At 45.7% G+C, this 15,670-nt stretch overlaps 1 protein-coding gene across 1 annotated transcript; it reads right to left on the minus strand.

The window, feature by feature from the left end:
- Positions 1-14: 14 nt before the first annotated feature.
- On the minus strand, positions 15-15,389 carry REC114 (REC114 meiotic recombination protein; the record flags this gene model as incomplete). The annotated part of the gene is made up of 6 exons (XM_082290485.1): positions 15-176; positions 1,433-1,501; positions 2,195-2,377; positions 5,195-5,278; positions 14,653-14,742; positions 15,225-15,389. 6 exons carry the CDS (start codon positions 15,387-15,389, stop codon positions 15-17), a joined length of 753 nt encoding a protein of 250 aa, XP_082146611.1.
- Between the last annotated feature and the right edge of the window lie 281 nt (positions 15,390-15,670).

Below are 15,670 nucleotides of genomic sequence, written 5' to 3' on the forward strand. Positions count from 1 at the left end.
GCACTGAGTGTGCCTCATTCTTCAGCGAGTTTGAGCAGCTCCTTCTCCACGTCCTCCACGAAGGCTGGGAAGTGCTGGTCCATGAGGCAGAGGCGGATGAAGGGCCCCAGCTCCCGGGCGCTCCATGCCGGGTGCTGCAGTGCCGGGGGCAGCTCCGGCTGCTGCCGCAGCACCAGCTGCGAATGGAAGGTTGGGAAGGAAGGTGGCCTGACCTCGGCCACAACACCACAGCCATGCCCCAGCTCTCCTTGGTGCTGGAGAAACATGGAGCTGCCTGCCTTTGATGCTCTTGGAATGCCAGTGGTCAGCTGTGCTTTCTGTATGAGAGCTTTTCTCCGATGCCCAGATCTGATTGCAGTGCAGCTTTTACACAATGTCACATTCCCCTGACATTATTTCAGCTGGGAATTTACCCTGGAAATGCCAAGTTCCTGGGTACCGTGGCTTCCTGGTGGGTAGGCGTTCTGTAATCACTGTACACTCTTTATAAGGCGTACATACTGCCACATGGATTTTGTAGGGATAACCAAGCATGCACTTCCAAGCTTTTTGTTTAGCCAAATGTCTCTTAGAAGTAAAGGATGGGGCTTTTATGTTAAAACATCCTTTTCATCCCCGTTTAACTCCCTCTCCCAGCTTTTTCCCATGGTGGTGGGAGAACTCTGGGCATCGTGGCACTGGGGTCGGAATGAGGTGACCTTTAAGGTCCCTTCCAATCCAAACCAGTTTGGGATTCTGTGCTCAGCCAGTGACTGTGAAAGAAGGGTGAGAAAGACAGAAAGCACAAAACCAGAAAAGAGTAGAATTTTCTGCTCATCTGCTGCTGCACCAGCCCAAATTCCCAGTAAATGAGCAACAGCTGACTTCAGGTATTTACCCAGAACTGCTCAGTGAAGCTGTCCATGGAATATGGGGATCCTCTGCTGTGGGTCAGGGCTCAGAAGGGTCCAGGGAAACGTCAGAGCCCCTTGCAGGGCCCAAAGGGGCTCCCAGAGAGCTGGGGAGGGACTGGAGACAAGGGATGGAATGCCAGGACAAGGGGGAATGGCTTCAAACTGCCAGAGGGCAGGGACAGGTGAGATACTCTTTGGTTCCCTGATTGGTATTTTCAGGGTTCAGCTCTGAACTGCACAGGTCCTTTCTGGAGAATCAAAGCAGGGCCAGAGCCATTCACTTGGATGTTGCCTCTGGCTACTTCTTTGCTCTCGGTGTGTCATTTGTTCCTGTTCAAATGGGGTGATTACACCACCTAACACCTTGTTTTGCTGCCTATTCCCTGGCTCCGGACCATTACACAGATCCAGTGTTTTGCTGGCGTGGGTGATGGCATCCTGATGTTCACGGAAGGCATTTCCCAGATGCTTATGGAATCTGAGATGGTTCGTTCTCAGACTCAGCTACGGGATCTAAACAGGACATGTTTATTTTTTACCTGTGCTAGCTGTGCTACAGATCTTCTTTCTCCAAGGCTTGTGCAGGAATCTGGGAGAGGCTCATCTGGCTAGAAAATACCAAATGCAAATAAGGGCTTGTTACCAAGCAGAGTGTGGGTATGTGCAGGGAGGGAAGCAGTTCCATTTTTAGCGCTGACGGGAAGGGAATGTGCTCAGCTACCTTCTGCAGTAAAAAGGCATCTTTTTATGGAACCTGCATGCACATCTGCTCCAGTCTTCAAAAAGGAAAGACATGACAGTTTAGCTACAGGCCCGTTAGTTCCTGGCTAAACTGCAGTTATAAACTATTTCCTAGGAGTAACTTCAAAGGATGCTGTGTATGGGTGCTCACAGGAGCACACTGCTTCCTTCCCATGGATCTAAATAGCCAGGAGAGCAGAGATTTAGGAATAATCACCCTGGAAAACGCTGTCTGCCTTTGCCTTTTCCAGTTACCTCAGGAGTTTATCCTGGAGAGGGGAAGCATTCTGTTCCTCCTGAGATTGCTTTTAGATGTGCCCGGTTAGGCTCAAACTGTAAAGAGGCAGTTGTAGCAGTTACTAGCACTGCAAACCAGGAGCAGGTAAACACAGAAGGGAGCCAAGATCCCGGGTTACTCTGTGGCTCTGATCGGTTTTTACCCTGTATAACTCATTTCCCAGCTCCTGTTTCATGCAGTCTCACAGCTGTGAGAAACTTGTCCCGTCCAGCTCTGCCAGTCAGAGCTGACTGGTGCTGGGTGTGTGTGGTCAGTCACTTACTGCGTGCTCAGTGTCCATGCCCTGGGTGTCCTGGCTGAGGCCGTGGCAGGGCTGCTGGCTCTGTTCCTCAGCCCCTTGCACCAGGACATACTCGCTGAGTTTCTGGACACAGCTGCAGCAGTGCTCCTGCATCTCCTCCCTGGAGCTCCCCCCGAACTGCACACGGAACATGCGGCACTCGTTCTGCTCAGAAGCACAGGGAAATCAATTAACTCAGAATCCCCTCAAACTACTCCGATTTAATTAAATCCCTATTTGTTGAAGTTGGGAAGAAGGCAGTAGATTAGATTCTTGGATCACTGCACCAATTTAAAAACAAGGAAACAAGTTTTCCCTACTGTATTTTAATTTTTCCCAGCAGCTTAACCAGAAGATTGTGACTGCCAATTTGAAAATCAGATAAAAATATGCAAGAAAAGGGTAAGTGATGCGGGGCCACCTGTCACTAATTCAAGGTTTAGCCAAGTGGACAAGCCTTGCCAGGACTCAGTTTCTACATGTGGCAGGAAAATGAAGTTTTATTGTTGCTGCAGGTAGTATCCTGTAAGGGTGTGCCAGCTCTGCACAGTTACTTGTGACAAAAAATGACACTACAGTAAGCAGAAGTTAACTCTGGAGCCAAACTAGAAGTTCAGGGAACGGCATGTTCCAGTTAGGAGTTGTGTTCCTGATGCATCAAACTCAAGCCCACCTGGTCTGCCTGTGTGTAGCTAAACCAACACATTCCATTTGAACAGAAACCAACACACTGATTAGGAGTGCAGGAAATTCAAATGCATTACTTTAAAGAGTGAAATAGTACTAAAAATCATTTAAAAAACCCAGATAGCTCTGACCCCCCAGAGTAGGTTTTTGGGCTGTACCATAATAGATGTTTTTAGTAAGTGCCCCAGTTTCAGCAAACTGCCCTGAAATGGGGATGGGAGAGTCTGCAGTGTCTGATAAGCTTGGCCTGAGCACCTTGAGCTGACGTAAGGTGGGTGCATATTCAGCGTTTAGAGAGTGAATTAATGGGACCTTCTGTTTGATCTTGAAATTTCAAATTTAAAACACTTAAAGTACTAGGAAACCAGCAACTTCTCCTTGGCCCAGCCTGGCTTTTTAGGTCTTCCTGAGGTTCCAATGTCAAACCCATTCTCAGTGCCCATTTCTAATTCCACGCTGCTGGAACGTGAGTGCAAGGACACTTCTCACTTTACAGCTCCTGTCTCAGAAATGAGCCAGCTCTTCCTGACAGCCCCTGTGTTTACATGCCTGCTGCTTGAAGATGTTTGAATCACATAAAAAGATTTTTAGGGCGGGGTAAGCACAAAAACTTGTCTCAGTGCCTTTTAAAGGGAAAAATGTCAAACTAATGTGGAGTGTAGCACTCAATTGCCCAGTTGGATTTACCCTCATTAATTAAGGAACTGGGGCAGCCTCACAGACCCGGGCACTGAGCTGTGGGATGCCAGATAGGTGAGTTCTGATTTCAGTCACAGAAAGGGAACTTAGGTGGAGTTTCTTTAGGACACTTTCAAAGAGCAGTTGCTTGCTTAGATCCCCAAATGAATTTTGAGGCTGAGCTGTTTGGACTCCCTCAGGCTTCTAACAAGGACTGTTAAATACTTTAGTTTGCCATTTATAAACAACAGTGGACTTTGAAAATTAAACATTGTTCCTCTGTGGAAAGAGAGCTGTGATATGTCAAGGTTTGTAGCATAAACTGAGGACTGGGCAGTCACACCTGAACTATTAAAGAACCCTGAGGTCACAGAATGATTAAATTTACACCTCTTCCATGCTGAGCTCAAGGAAAAAAGTATGAAGGGGAATGATATACTGCAAAAATATTAAAAACATTCCCCTTGCTCCTGTTTGTAGTTTTGAAACTCATTCTGCTGGCTAAGAGTCCACAGTGCCCTACTGAAGGCATGTTTGAAGTGATGAGTAAGCTCCACTGTAAATGCAGTATTAATGACTTCCAAAAAACAAGTCCAAGATAAAGCAGAAATTGATCACGAAGATGAGCACAGAAGCTACAGCCACTGTTGGGATATAAAGCAGAGCAGCTGTGTGGTAGAAGCACTGCAGTGCCACTAAATCCAGCTGAAGCTGTGTGAATTTACAGTAAGTAAACATTGAGATGCACCATATTAATTTCAGACTCTGTTAATATTCCTCCTTTCCTGAACTGCCCCTCAGAGCTTTGCTCGAGCCTCACAGTGAGCAGGATGTTGGTTTTGTCTGGCTGCTGAGGAGCAGCAGAATCCCTTAATGCTGCACTGGGGGCTGGCTCTGGTAACTGGGAATAACCTGCTGGTTCATCAGAACTAATTCCTGCCCCAGCTCTCTTCAGGTTTTCCAGGTTTTCTAACAAGCTGATAGAAAGCAGAGTGCAGAGGTGTTTTGGTTTCAGGCATAACTCATGAATTTAAAACACTAAGGCACTTACAGAGTATCAGAGTTCATCTAAGAACAAAATACCTGAGATTTTTATATAAACTGGCAACAAGAATGTGCTGTTTGATTATTTAAAGGCAAACCAACCACTTTTCATCAGGAGAGCTGAGTGGGAGACCGGCAACTCATGTCCATGCTGCTTCCTTGAGCACCGAGTACCTTAACAGCCTGCTGCTGCTGTGCCAGGAGCCACAAAATGGCTCAATAATTGCTTGGTTAGAGAGTTTGTTTGCTGAAGTGCACTCTGACTCAGAGGGAGCTTGGAAGAGATTTGCTTCATCTTTTTAATTGTTAGCCATGGCATAGAGATTGTGAAATAAAACCAGTCTGGCTGTTCTAGCAGCTAATCTCAGAGAGCAGTCTGAGAACTCAGTATCAGCAGTTACAAAAGATATCAGCATTATTCAATCCATTCTTGTTTTACATCTAGAGTAAAAAAAAAAAAAATTCCAATTTACATAAATAATTTACAACTAAATGGTTAAATTTAGCCAAAATTAAGAGATCATCTCCATGTTTGTGTTACATATTAGGAACACTCCAAGCAGCTCAGCTCACCCTGGCCTGTGCCCGGAGCAGCAGGCACTCCGCTCTCCTCACTATCTTCAGCCACTTGTGGGAATCAATCAGGGAAAAGCCTTCCTGAAATAAAGCAGAACACAAACCAGTGGCACAGCAAGCAGCAACACCCCGGAGCACATGTTTAAGTTCTGTGATGTAATTAAAGGCCTAATGAAGATCAGTCACTGCAGCTGTGCCATTTCTGTAGCTGTCAAGCAGCTGCCACTGTGGAAGTTTTAGCACTCTAGGGGTGAAATCTGTAGCTCCAGTAACAATGCTGTGTCAAGGTATGTTCTAATTTCCATAGCTCTCTACATTTGTATTTGTGCATGCTGTGCAAGTCCCTGAAGTGCAGAATAAAGCAGCTGCAGTTGGAGCTCTGAGTGCTGAAGTTGCCCGGGAGGGCAGCAGAGGGCAGGCGAATCCGGGGAATGGCACAGCCGCGCTTTATCCAAGGCTCGGGGAGGCCTTGGCTCCAGGTGGCACCCAGGGAACCGAGCAGCAGCTTCGGTAATTGGATAAAGCTGTTTTTATACTCCGGTTGCATCACTGTCAGTCTCTTCAAACTCGACAGACTGCTCAGCCTCCTGTAAAAAACACCCCAGGAAGGTGAAAACATCACAAAACAACTCCAGGGCAACAGACTGTGTCTCCCAAGGCACTCTGAGCCATTACTTAGCAAAGTCCAGGGGAAAAACACAAACAATTAATGAATTTTAGGGCAGGGAGGAAATCAGGAACCTGTTTTATCCAAACTCACAATACTTTCAGTGACCCAGGGCTTTAGCCCAGGCTGCTTTCCAGGGGTCCTAAGGGTCAAACCCCACAAGTCCTGTCCATCCTGGAAGGCCAGCAGTGTCTGCCACAGTCACCATCCATCTTAGGTGGGTCCAGGCTGGAAAACCATCTGCCATTCTATTTTGGAACAGGGATCACCTCAGTGACTCCACTCCTTTACTGTGCTGGCACTGGCTTTACAGTCTCATGCAGCAACTGCATGCAGATTTTTAACTGCACTTTTACAGAGGAATCTCTCAAAAGCTGTGAAGAGTTGGGCCAAAGGCAGACCGGATCGCAGACATCTGCTATGACAGACTCCAGAATGTCAGCCAGCAGGGAAGTACCATTCCCTAAAGATCTGGAGTCAGAGGGAGAAAAGAATTTCCCTGTGCACTGTAAAAGCAGGTGCTGACAGCAGGAAAGAGGGGCCAGTTCCTTGCAGTGTCTGTCTGCACCGAACACACTCCAAGCGCCCTAAGGCAGGACTTGCTAAGCAGGGAAAGGCCTAAAGGTCAAAACAACAGGGAGATCTCGCCTGGTGAGTGATGGGGAGAGGTGGAGCCAAGCCCCAAAATGCTGTCAGTGAAGCAATTCTAAACCATTCCCTCACTAGGCCGCTTTAACTTGTGGCTTGTGCTTGTTCTGTTCATTTCAAGTAGTTTCTGTTTTGGAGACACACCAACTGTTTATTTAAATATAGCTGTTCCCATATTCAGTCTGGTCTTACAGTGTTTTTACTTTCACTGGAGATGAAGGTTGAACAAATGTTGTCTCCTTAAAATAATAGCTGTTTTGAAAGAAATCATAAAAGGCAGTCACTGTTTAACTTTCCTACCAACTCATTTATTTTATTGATGTTTTCCAGGTTCTTTTATATGTCCTGTTTCTGAGGTAAAACAAGTGGGGAAAAACAGCATTTGGAATTTTTATTCATGTACTCCTGATTATCCAACCCCCAAATTCGATTTAACTGAAATTTAAGTTTAACCAGTTCATTTTAAAAATCATTGTCCCCGTATTCACAGAATCACAGCCTGGTTCGGGGTGGATGGGACCTTGGAGGTCACCCCATTCCACCCCCTGCCATGGGCAGGGACACCTTCCACTATCCCAGAGTGCTCCAAGCCCCGTCCAGCCCGGCCTGGGGCACTCCAGGGCTGGAGCAGGGCACACGAAGTCAGGTGAATGAATTCAGAGCAATTAAGAAGGAAAAGGGCAGTAAATGCGTCCCCTGAGCCACACTTGAAGCCATGAGGATCTCTGCCAACACCCAGGAGGAGGGCGTGGGGCAGAGCCTGGGAAGTGCAAGGCAATATATTGAGATTCCAGTCCGTGTGCCTTTCCAGAGGTGATGGATTGACTCTCGACGTGCTCTGGACATGGGCAGTGACACAGAAAAAAGCAGCGCTCCCTCTGGATTGGTGCTGCCACCACGCTGCCAGAGTAGGGAACACAGCAGCCGGTCCCTGTTCCCTTGAGCAGGCAGCATCCAGAGCTGCTTGAATGAGCTGGGCAGGGGCAAAGCCAGACGGCAGTGTAAGATTAACCACAACATCCCCACAATGCAGCCTGGAACGGGGCAGGGACACAAGAGCCCAAATGTTCACCATGTGAAGAGAGAAATGGCAGCACTTTCCTGAAAGTTTGGCCATCAATGTTCAGTTAGGCACATACTCCTGTTGTTCTCCACTTGTAAGAGAAGTGGAGTAAAGGAAAACTGTTTCCTACATCTGTGACCAAAATCTAAGCTTCTCAGAGGGAGGACTGAGTGGAATTAAGCTGAAGGAGAAAACAAAGCAAGATGTTTCCCAAATGTTTTGGAAGCAGGCAAGATGTGACCGCAGCTGCCATGAGGCAGGAGCCAGAAATGCTGATCCAGCCTCACAGCCATCGAGTCCAGCACTGACTGGGAAATACTTTTGTTCTGACTTCACATTTCAGCATTCAGAAACCTGCTGTGTAATGAGGGCTGGGAGCTGTGGTGGAAGGTATTGTGTGTGATTTATGAATATTTTTTATTGTATCATCTAGAAACCCTGTGGTGCTAAACAACACAGGAATAGATTATCTGGTTTTTTGTTAGACTGCAACCCTATCTGAACTGAAAATTACTCTGTATCTAAGAAATGGTATTTGTGTAGCAGCTCAGCTATGCTGGCTTGCATCAGTTAGTTTGCATTCACTCATGCTCGACCCAGATGTTTTCAAACAAAACTATGTGTAAACAATAGCTTAAGAGGAAAAGCTTTTTTTTTTGGTCACAAACATGACCTAGTCTACCCTTAAATTACAACCAGTATTAAAAAAGACAAACTAAACCCCAGAATGCTACAGAGAAACACATTCTCCAGTTTGGGCTGCCTCTTCTAACAGGCCCATGAAATGCAAATACACCAGCTTGTTCTCCAAGTTCGCAGTTCGAAGGAAGGTATGCATTGTATCAGGTTATGGATTAAGTAAGGACTCAGCTGGGTATCCCACAGCCTGGGAATGTGTATTTGCAAGGAAGGATGAGGTCAGCTTGAGAGGAAAGGAGTTTTATTGTATGAATTAATAGTACACAGCTGCCAGGGTGCATGGCTGGCTGGCACAAGGGAGAAGCTACAGGCCTCGGACAACATCCGGCTTGCACCACTGTGACACAGGCTGGGCAGCACCACGGGACACAATTCCCTGGAAAACAGAGCAATCTACTTCCCAGGTTTCCAGGGAGGCACCTGAGACAGTTCCTTAGCCCTCTCCCTTCCCAAGGTAAGGTACCACTACACAAGTGGGGAGCAAACCTCGCTCACGGAGCCTTGGCAGGGCCAAAGCAGGGATTTGGGAAAGCCCTTCTGTGGGAAGGGCGGGATGCTGTGCTGCTCTGAGCACCCTGCCAGCTCCTGCAATGCTCACCAAACCTCCAGGGATGGGTTACGGAACCTGCCACTCTTCCCAGGCAGAGAGGGCACTGCCCACCTGTGTCACCCTGTCCAGAGCTCCACGCCCTGGGGCTGCTCACCACACTGGGCACAGAGTAATTATTCAATGCCTAGGTTTAAAGTGTCCTATGTTAAGCTCAGATATCCACATTTTTGACCTGTGATATTGTGGGTATTATTACAATTTATACTGCATAACACCTTGCTTGTTCATGGAAGTACCTAATTTGGCACCAGAGCAATGGTAATGTCATTTCCAGGTGTCCCCACAAAACAGAACCAAGATACTGGAGTTGCAAGGACTGTTATTAACCATTCTCTCAGGAGACAGCAAAAATAAAGACGTGTGAGCAGGCAGGCAGAAAAAGCCTGTGAATTATGTTCAAGAATTACACAGGACATTAAAGAACAGGCAAAACTCAGATGCTGTAAGAAAACACCCAAAATCGGAGAAGGTGTTTACAGGTAAGTGGTGACCAACGGTGATCACTTTAATAAGGATTTTGTTATTAATAGGTTATTATAATAAAAAAACCTGCACATGCTTGAAACATGACATAGATTCTAAATCAAATGCTTGCATATATCTGAAAAAATAGCAATTTTTAACTCCTTGCCTTCGCCAAAGAGAATGGGAGTTGCCATTTTACACTTTTTTCCTACAATAAGCAGTTTTCTATTTAAAAAGTAAAGATTCTTCATTAATGACTGTGCAATGAAGTTGTGAAAATTAAACTTCTAACATAATTTCACTCCAGTCTTCATTACTACCTTGTAACACACCTGGAAGTAGAAATTTTTGTATCTATTTCCAATGTCTAAGTAAGGCCAGAACCATCAAGGTTTGATTTCTGCCATATGAGCTGTCTTGAAAACTGAGTCAAGATCAGAAGAGCCAACATGAATTAAAAAAAACCAAAAAACCCCCAAACAAGACAACCTGTAGAGTGAGGGAAGCACAAAGTTGTCCCTGCAAACACATCCAAGCCTAACAATCAAGGCAGGCAGACAGGAGTAAGGAATAAAAGGATGTTAATCTCCGCATTATCCTTTTTTTACCCTCAATCTCTTAGACCCTCCAATCTTGCTCTTAAGCCTGTTTGATCGTGGCAGAGAACACACGAGGGCTGAACTCATTAACCAGAGTGCTCTGTGTGTCCACAGGCAGGGAAGCTGAAGGAGGAGGAAATGCAGGACACACAGAGCCGCGCCTGGGGGGACTCAGCAACCAAAAATGGCTTTGGCCAAAGTGCAAACACTGGGGCAGGAGCCAGTTTTTAGACGGGCACAGCCCACAGCCCACTGACAGCAAAGGTAAGCCCCCACCTCAGGACAAACCTCGATACTTCAGAGTGACACCCTGAATTGTTTTGGGGTTTTTTCCTGAACTACAGAACAGTGACACTTGTCCAGGGACACAGAGAGGGGCACTGGATGCTCAGGGATGAGCTGGCTAAAGCTCTCCAGGGCATCCCAATAATGTATTCTTTCATTTCCAGTATAAAATACGTACTTCCCCAGATCGACACCACACATTAAACTCTAGGTAAATACAACTTCATTCACAGACATCACTAATCTTAGAACAAATATTCTAAGAGCCTGGTTTAGGAGAATTGGGGCAAGAGAAAAGGAAAGAGCAGAAGCCCTTGACATGAACCACAAATGGAAAAGCTGCTGCAGAAGGATACTCAGCTTGTCCAAAACAATCACATCAACAGCACGTTGAAATAGACAGACTGAAATTGAGATTTTTGAACTACGATTCTGGTAATAAATAAGACAACAAAACTTTAATAAAAGAACAACCTTCTGTAGCTTTGCAGTGCTCTACCACAAAGCAGCATTAGCAACCTGCTCACTCCCCAGGTTTCTGTCAGGAGCCCTCATTTATTGCACAGGGACCATCTCTGCCCAAGGCACTGCTGTGAATCTCATCTCCAAAATTTGGTGCCTGAGTTTCAGGCACTGCAAAGAGAGCATCAGGAACATGAGAATGCCTGCTGAATGCTTGCCTAATTAATGAGTTAGAATCTACTGTACCCTAAGCACTGGTAGCTTATTAGAAGTCATGAGGGGACCAGCAGGGCACTAAGGACATTTAGTCTACACTTCGAAAGATCAGGTCACAAATCAATTACTCTGGATTAATTTTATCCTATTAAGTAAGTCCTCGTCACAATTTCCATTTGTTTCATTTGTAGGATATTATGAATTCTAGCACCAGAAATAATTGCACTGAATAAAACACCAAAATATAATTTCCATGATGTGGTGATACAGAGGGGAAAGGAAGTAAGAGTTGTGGTAAATGGAACATGATGTATCTTGAGTATGGCCAGAAATTATCAGAGATGCTGTTGAGATATTCCTGTAAAATTCCACTGACTACGGTATACAAGAATGAGGTTTTTCTACCATCAAATATGCAGTCTGTTAGGCAACACTGCAGCAAAAACAGGTCCTAAAAATACATTATGTAATTCAATTCCAAATGAAGAATTTGGCTTAAAAAGAAATAAAACAAAACAAAACAAATCCAAACACCCTTTAATTTGCATTACGCATCAGAGATTTTTATGTTCCGTGCTCTGAAGTTCCATTTACCCTCCTCTTCATTCCATTACACAAGGAATAGATGGTATTTTGAAAGGAAAACAGTTGTTTCTGTATTTACTTAAAAAAGCCAGTTGTTAGGATATGTGAATATTTTATTTCTATTTTATAAATATTGTTCTTAGAAACAGATCATAAAAGAGCCAGTGGACTCTAGGGAAAAGGTTTCTTAACTTTCCTGCTTTAAGAAAATTAAAAGGACTGAGAGAATACGTAAGTACACCCATCATAGAGAATATTTTGATAGCAATCAGAAACTCTTGAATATTGTTCCTACTATGGATATTAATCCAGCCATCAGCAAAACAGAAATTTCCTTTTCTTCACAACTCTTTCAGTTTTGAGCAGAAGTTGTTCATAGGTGAGAAACACACAAAAAAACCCTCCTTTTATTATTCATCAATGAAATTTTTACAAAAATACAAGTTCTGCACGTTGAGAAGGAAATGTGTCCCTGTGACACAGATCTTGTGCCTCACCCTGTTCCTGTGCAGAGGTACAAAGCTACAGTAATTGTTATCCAGTTCCCTCAAACCCAGGAGCCTGGAGCACATCAAAAGGGCTGAAAAGCAGGGATTAGGAGACAGATCAAAAGACAAGACATCAACAGTTTAAAGGATGCAGTTCCAACACAGCACAAAACAGTTCTGAGAGTACATCAGAGGGAATTTCAATGCAAGTAAGGCAGCACACAGGTATGGGAGGACACCTTGGCAACCCAAAGGACACAGCCCAGCAAGAGGAAATGGGAGCACAAGTAAAACCATGCCAACAGTTGCAGCATTCCATCAAAGTTGATCCATTCCCCCTGGAGCAGAAGTTCTGCATTATCCCCTCTGACAGAATGTCCAAGATAATGGACCCCCAGTGAGTGGATTTGGTGTGTGACAGGCTCCAAGCACGGTCTGTACTTAGTCGTGCAAAGCCTGGTTAAATATTGTGACAGGTTTGTGACAGCGCTGACAGCTGGGGACTGGAGGGAGATAGAACCACTGAGATTAACCATTTCTGATGATTTCTGCAGCAAAAACACAGCCTGAGCAGCACTGCACGTTGGTTTGTTGTTACATGGCATCTCAGGAATGAGTCTGCAAAACGCCCCATCCCCAGAAGTGCTCGAGAACAGGCTGGATGGAGCTCTGAGCACCCTGGGACACTGGAAGGTGACCCTGACCGTGCCAGGGGGTGGCACTGGATGAGCTTTAAGGTCCCTTCCCACCCAAACCGTTCTGGGATTCTGTGAAAACGAGTAGATTGGGTATTTGGTGGGGTTTTCAGCCACTCAGGTATGTTTAAGAGGACAAGTGGGAGGGCTGCAGCTGGTCCCAGTTCACACCAGTGCCCCTCCCACCAGTTCAGTCCTGCATGCACAGAAGGCACCTGCACCACCAGCCCAAAGACACCTGCTCAAAGAGGTGCACCCAAAGCAGTCAACAGGCTGTAAAACCAACTTTGTGAAACTTTTCTTTAACAACTTCTCTCTAAACGTTAGTGTGTCAACTTTAAGGTTGGCATAGAAGCATTGCCAAAATAAATGTTCTTAAAAAAACAAAACAACTTTTTTTTTCCCTTTTGAACTCTCAGTACTATATTTTGGTCACATCTATCAAGCATGTCTGTTCCACCTCTCCTGCACTGTGTGATAGCTCCCGCAGTATCTCAGTGTCTCTTAGAAGCTGGAACAGTCCTGACAGATCCCAGAAATTCCTCATCTGGCATTTCACGCAAAGCAGCTGCCTGAAAGCTTCACCAGCCACTAAACACAAGAGCTGCAAGAAAGTGCTTTTCTCAGCCAAGTTTTTAGAAGCTTTTCTGATCCCTCATCCTTTCCGACAGCACCCTTTTATCTGCCCTGTTACTTGCCAGATTCAGCCTTTGCCAGGCGAGTCTTTGGAGGGCTGCAGCTCTGGGTTGTGCCTTTTTTGCACTTCAGCTAGTTATTAAAAGTTGCTGTTAGCTTTTGTACAGTTATTTCAAGGACTCCTAGAGTAACATCAGTTACTGGTCACTAACAGGTACAGCCACTGGGAACAGGAGCATCCTGCACTGTATCAATCATTCCAAGCAGAATTTGGTAAGGCATGGCAGCAAGTCTCATTTCCATTACATTTTCAATACTTCTTTCCTTTTTCTTATTCAACACAATGGCTAAAATACTTCCCATGGTCCCTTTTTACCTTGTCCTCACGAAATACGAGCTGAGGGCCATCCACAGTCACAGCTCTCTGTCAGCTCATGAATTAACTATTCAACATCCCTGACACACAGGCACCAAAAAATTCAAGGGTATCCATGGTTCTCCCCTATACTTAAATTTCTAGAAGTTTAAGACCCTTTAAGAGGTACAGTAAAAACTAATTTATAAGCTTATACATATTTAGAGCTGCAACACAGCCTCTTATACATTCTATTAAACAAGCTTTGTTATCTTCATACTGCAGCGTTTTGTAATACCTTTCTAACATATTTATCAGCCAGCTCCTACTCGCTATCACCACTGAGTACTGGTGAACACACCTGATTCCACCTTCCAACAAGGGCTTCTATGTCACGAGCATCAAACCCACTCCTTCTAGACAGAGTCTTCCTTTCGGTGTCATTGTGAAATCTTTCGTTTAGTAGCTGGTTATGCTGAAGCAAGTGCAGGAAAACCAGCTGACAAAAGTTTGAATTTTGTCTTCAAGGATGTATGTTGTATGTTAAACCTCACTGTCCAACATGGAATATGGAAGCCTTTTGATAAACCAGATTGCCAAACCAAAACACTAGCAGGTCATTGGCAAGAAATCAGCTGGACCATTTAACAAATTATAGCGTTACCTATTTCTAAACATTTTTCTCTTTCTTAGAACAATCATGAAAAAACCCCAGGTATCTTCCAACATAAGCAACACTTAGCATTACCTCTTAATCTAGATTTTTAGAACTACAGAAGAAATGCTGATCCTCAGCAGGAAATAATGCATCTAGCATTATTCTGAGAAATGTGAAGGGAAAGCAGCACATGAGAATTACCATGAGCAAAATGAAATTGACAGTTCCCACTCAGTGGGAGAGAAGATGAAGCTGAGAAAAGAAACGAAGTTAATACTGATGGGAACAGGAAGGAGAAATGTTCTTTACACATGACAAACTTACCAGCACTGTTCGTCCTTGGGAAATAAAGAAATGGCCAGACACCACAATGGTAAGGACAAGAGGGCCTGATTCTTCATTTGATTCAAACACCTTTAAAAAGACAGACAAAGGAAAATCTGGCCCTGCAAGCACAGAATCTACAATTCCCATGTCTAGTGCCAAATAAAAGGGTCGCTGTTAGAAGCAGGTGTGTAATTCACATCTCACTAATGCAACTTGCCCTCCACTCCCACAGACAGGAGGCACATTAAACGATTTTTTCACTAATTATACCTCCATAAACAGATTTAACTACTTTAAACAACCCTCTGGATTCTTCTGCCTTGATCTCTAGATATTAATACCACAGGTCACTGCTGAATGAAGGAATAAAAAAAAAAAAAGGGGGGCCACTAACTGTGCTACCTCTGATGTGTTGTCATTAGTAATTCATGAAGCAAAATCTCTCCCGGTTCCTGCTTTAGCTCTGGACTTGCAAAAACACACCTCAAAGGCCTCATTTATCCGTGTCTGCCTCACATCAGAGCCAGTTACCCCACACCGCCCCGCCACCCTCCCCGCGCCGCCGGCACCTTCCAAGAGGTGTTTTGCCCCTCATCGTCACCGTCCTTCGGGGGGAGGAAGCGACCGTAGCGCTTCAAGGGCCACGTTGTGGCGCTGCCGAGGATGGAGGTGTCGCCGGCGCTGGCCGGTGCCGAAGCCAGCCCGGAGCCGCGAACGCCGCCGGCTGCCGCCATCCCGCGATGAGGGGGCTGAGGGAGCGCGGTGCTGGAGAGCGCTCAGGGGCTGAGGGGCTGAGAGTGCTGAGGGCTCTGAGGGGCCGGGGGCGGGCAGGGGCTGAGGGCTCTGAGGACGCTCAGGGGCTGAGGGGCTGAGGGTGCTGAGGGCTCTGAGGGGCCGGGGGCGGGCAGGGCGCGGGAGCTGGGCGGGAAGCACGAGCCAATAGGAAGACGGAGAGGGCGAGCGGCGGGAATTGTTCGCCAATCAGCGCGAGGCGCGCTGGGGCTCGCGCTGCTCC

Source organism: Coloeus monedula (genome assembly GCF_965178545.1).
Source record: "Coloeus monedula genome assembly, chromosome: 14".
Taxonomy (NCBI): Eukaryota; Metazoa; Chordata; class Aves; order Passeriformes; family Corvidae; genus Coloeus; species Coloeus monedula.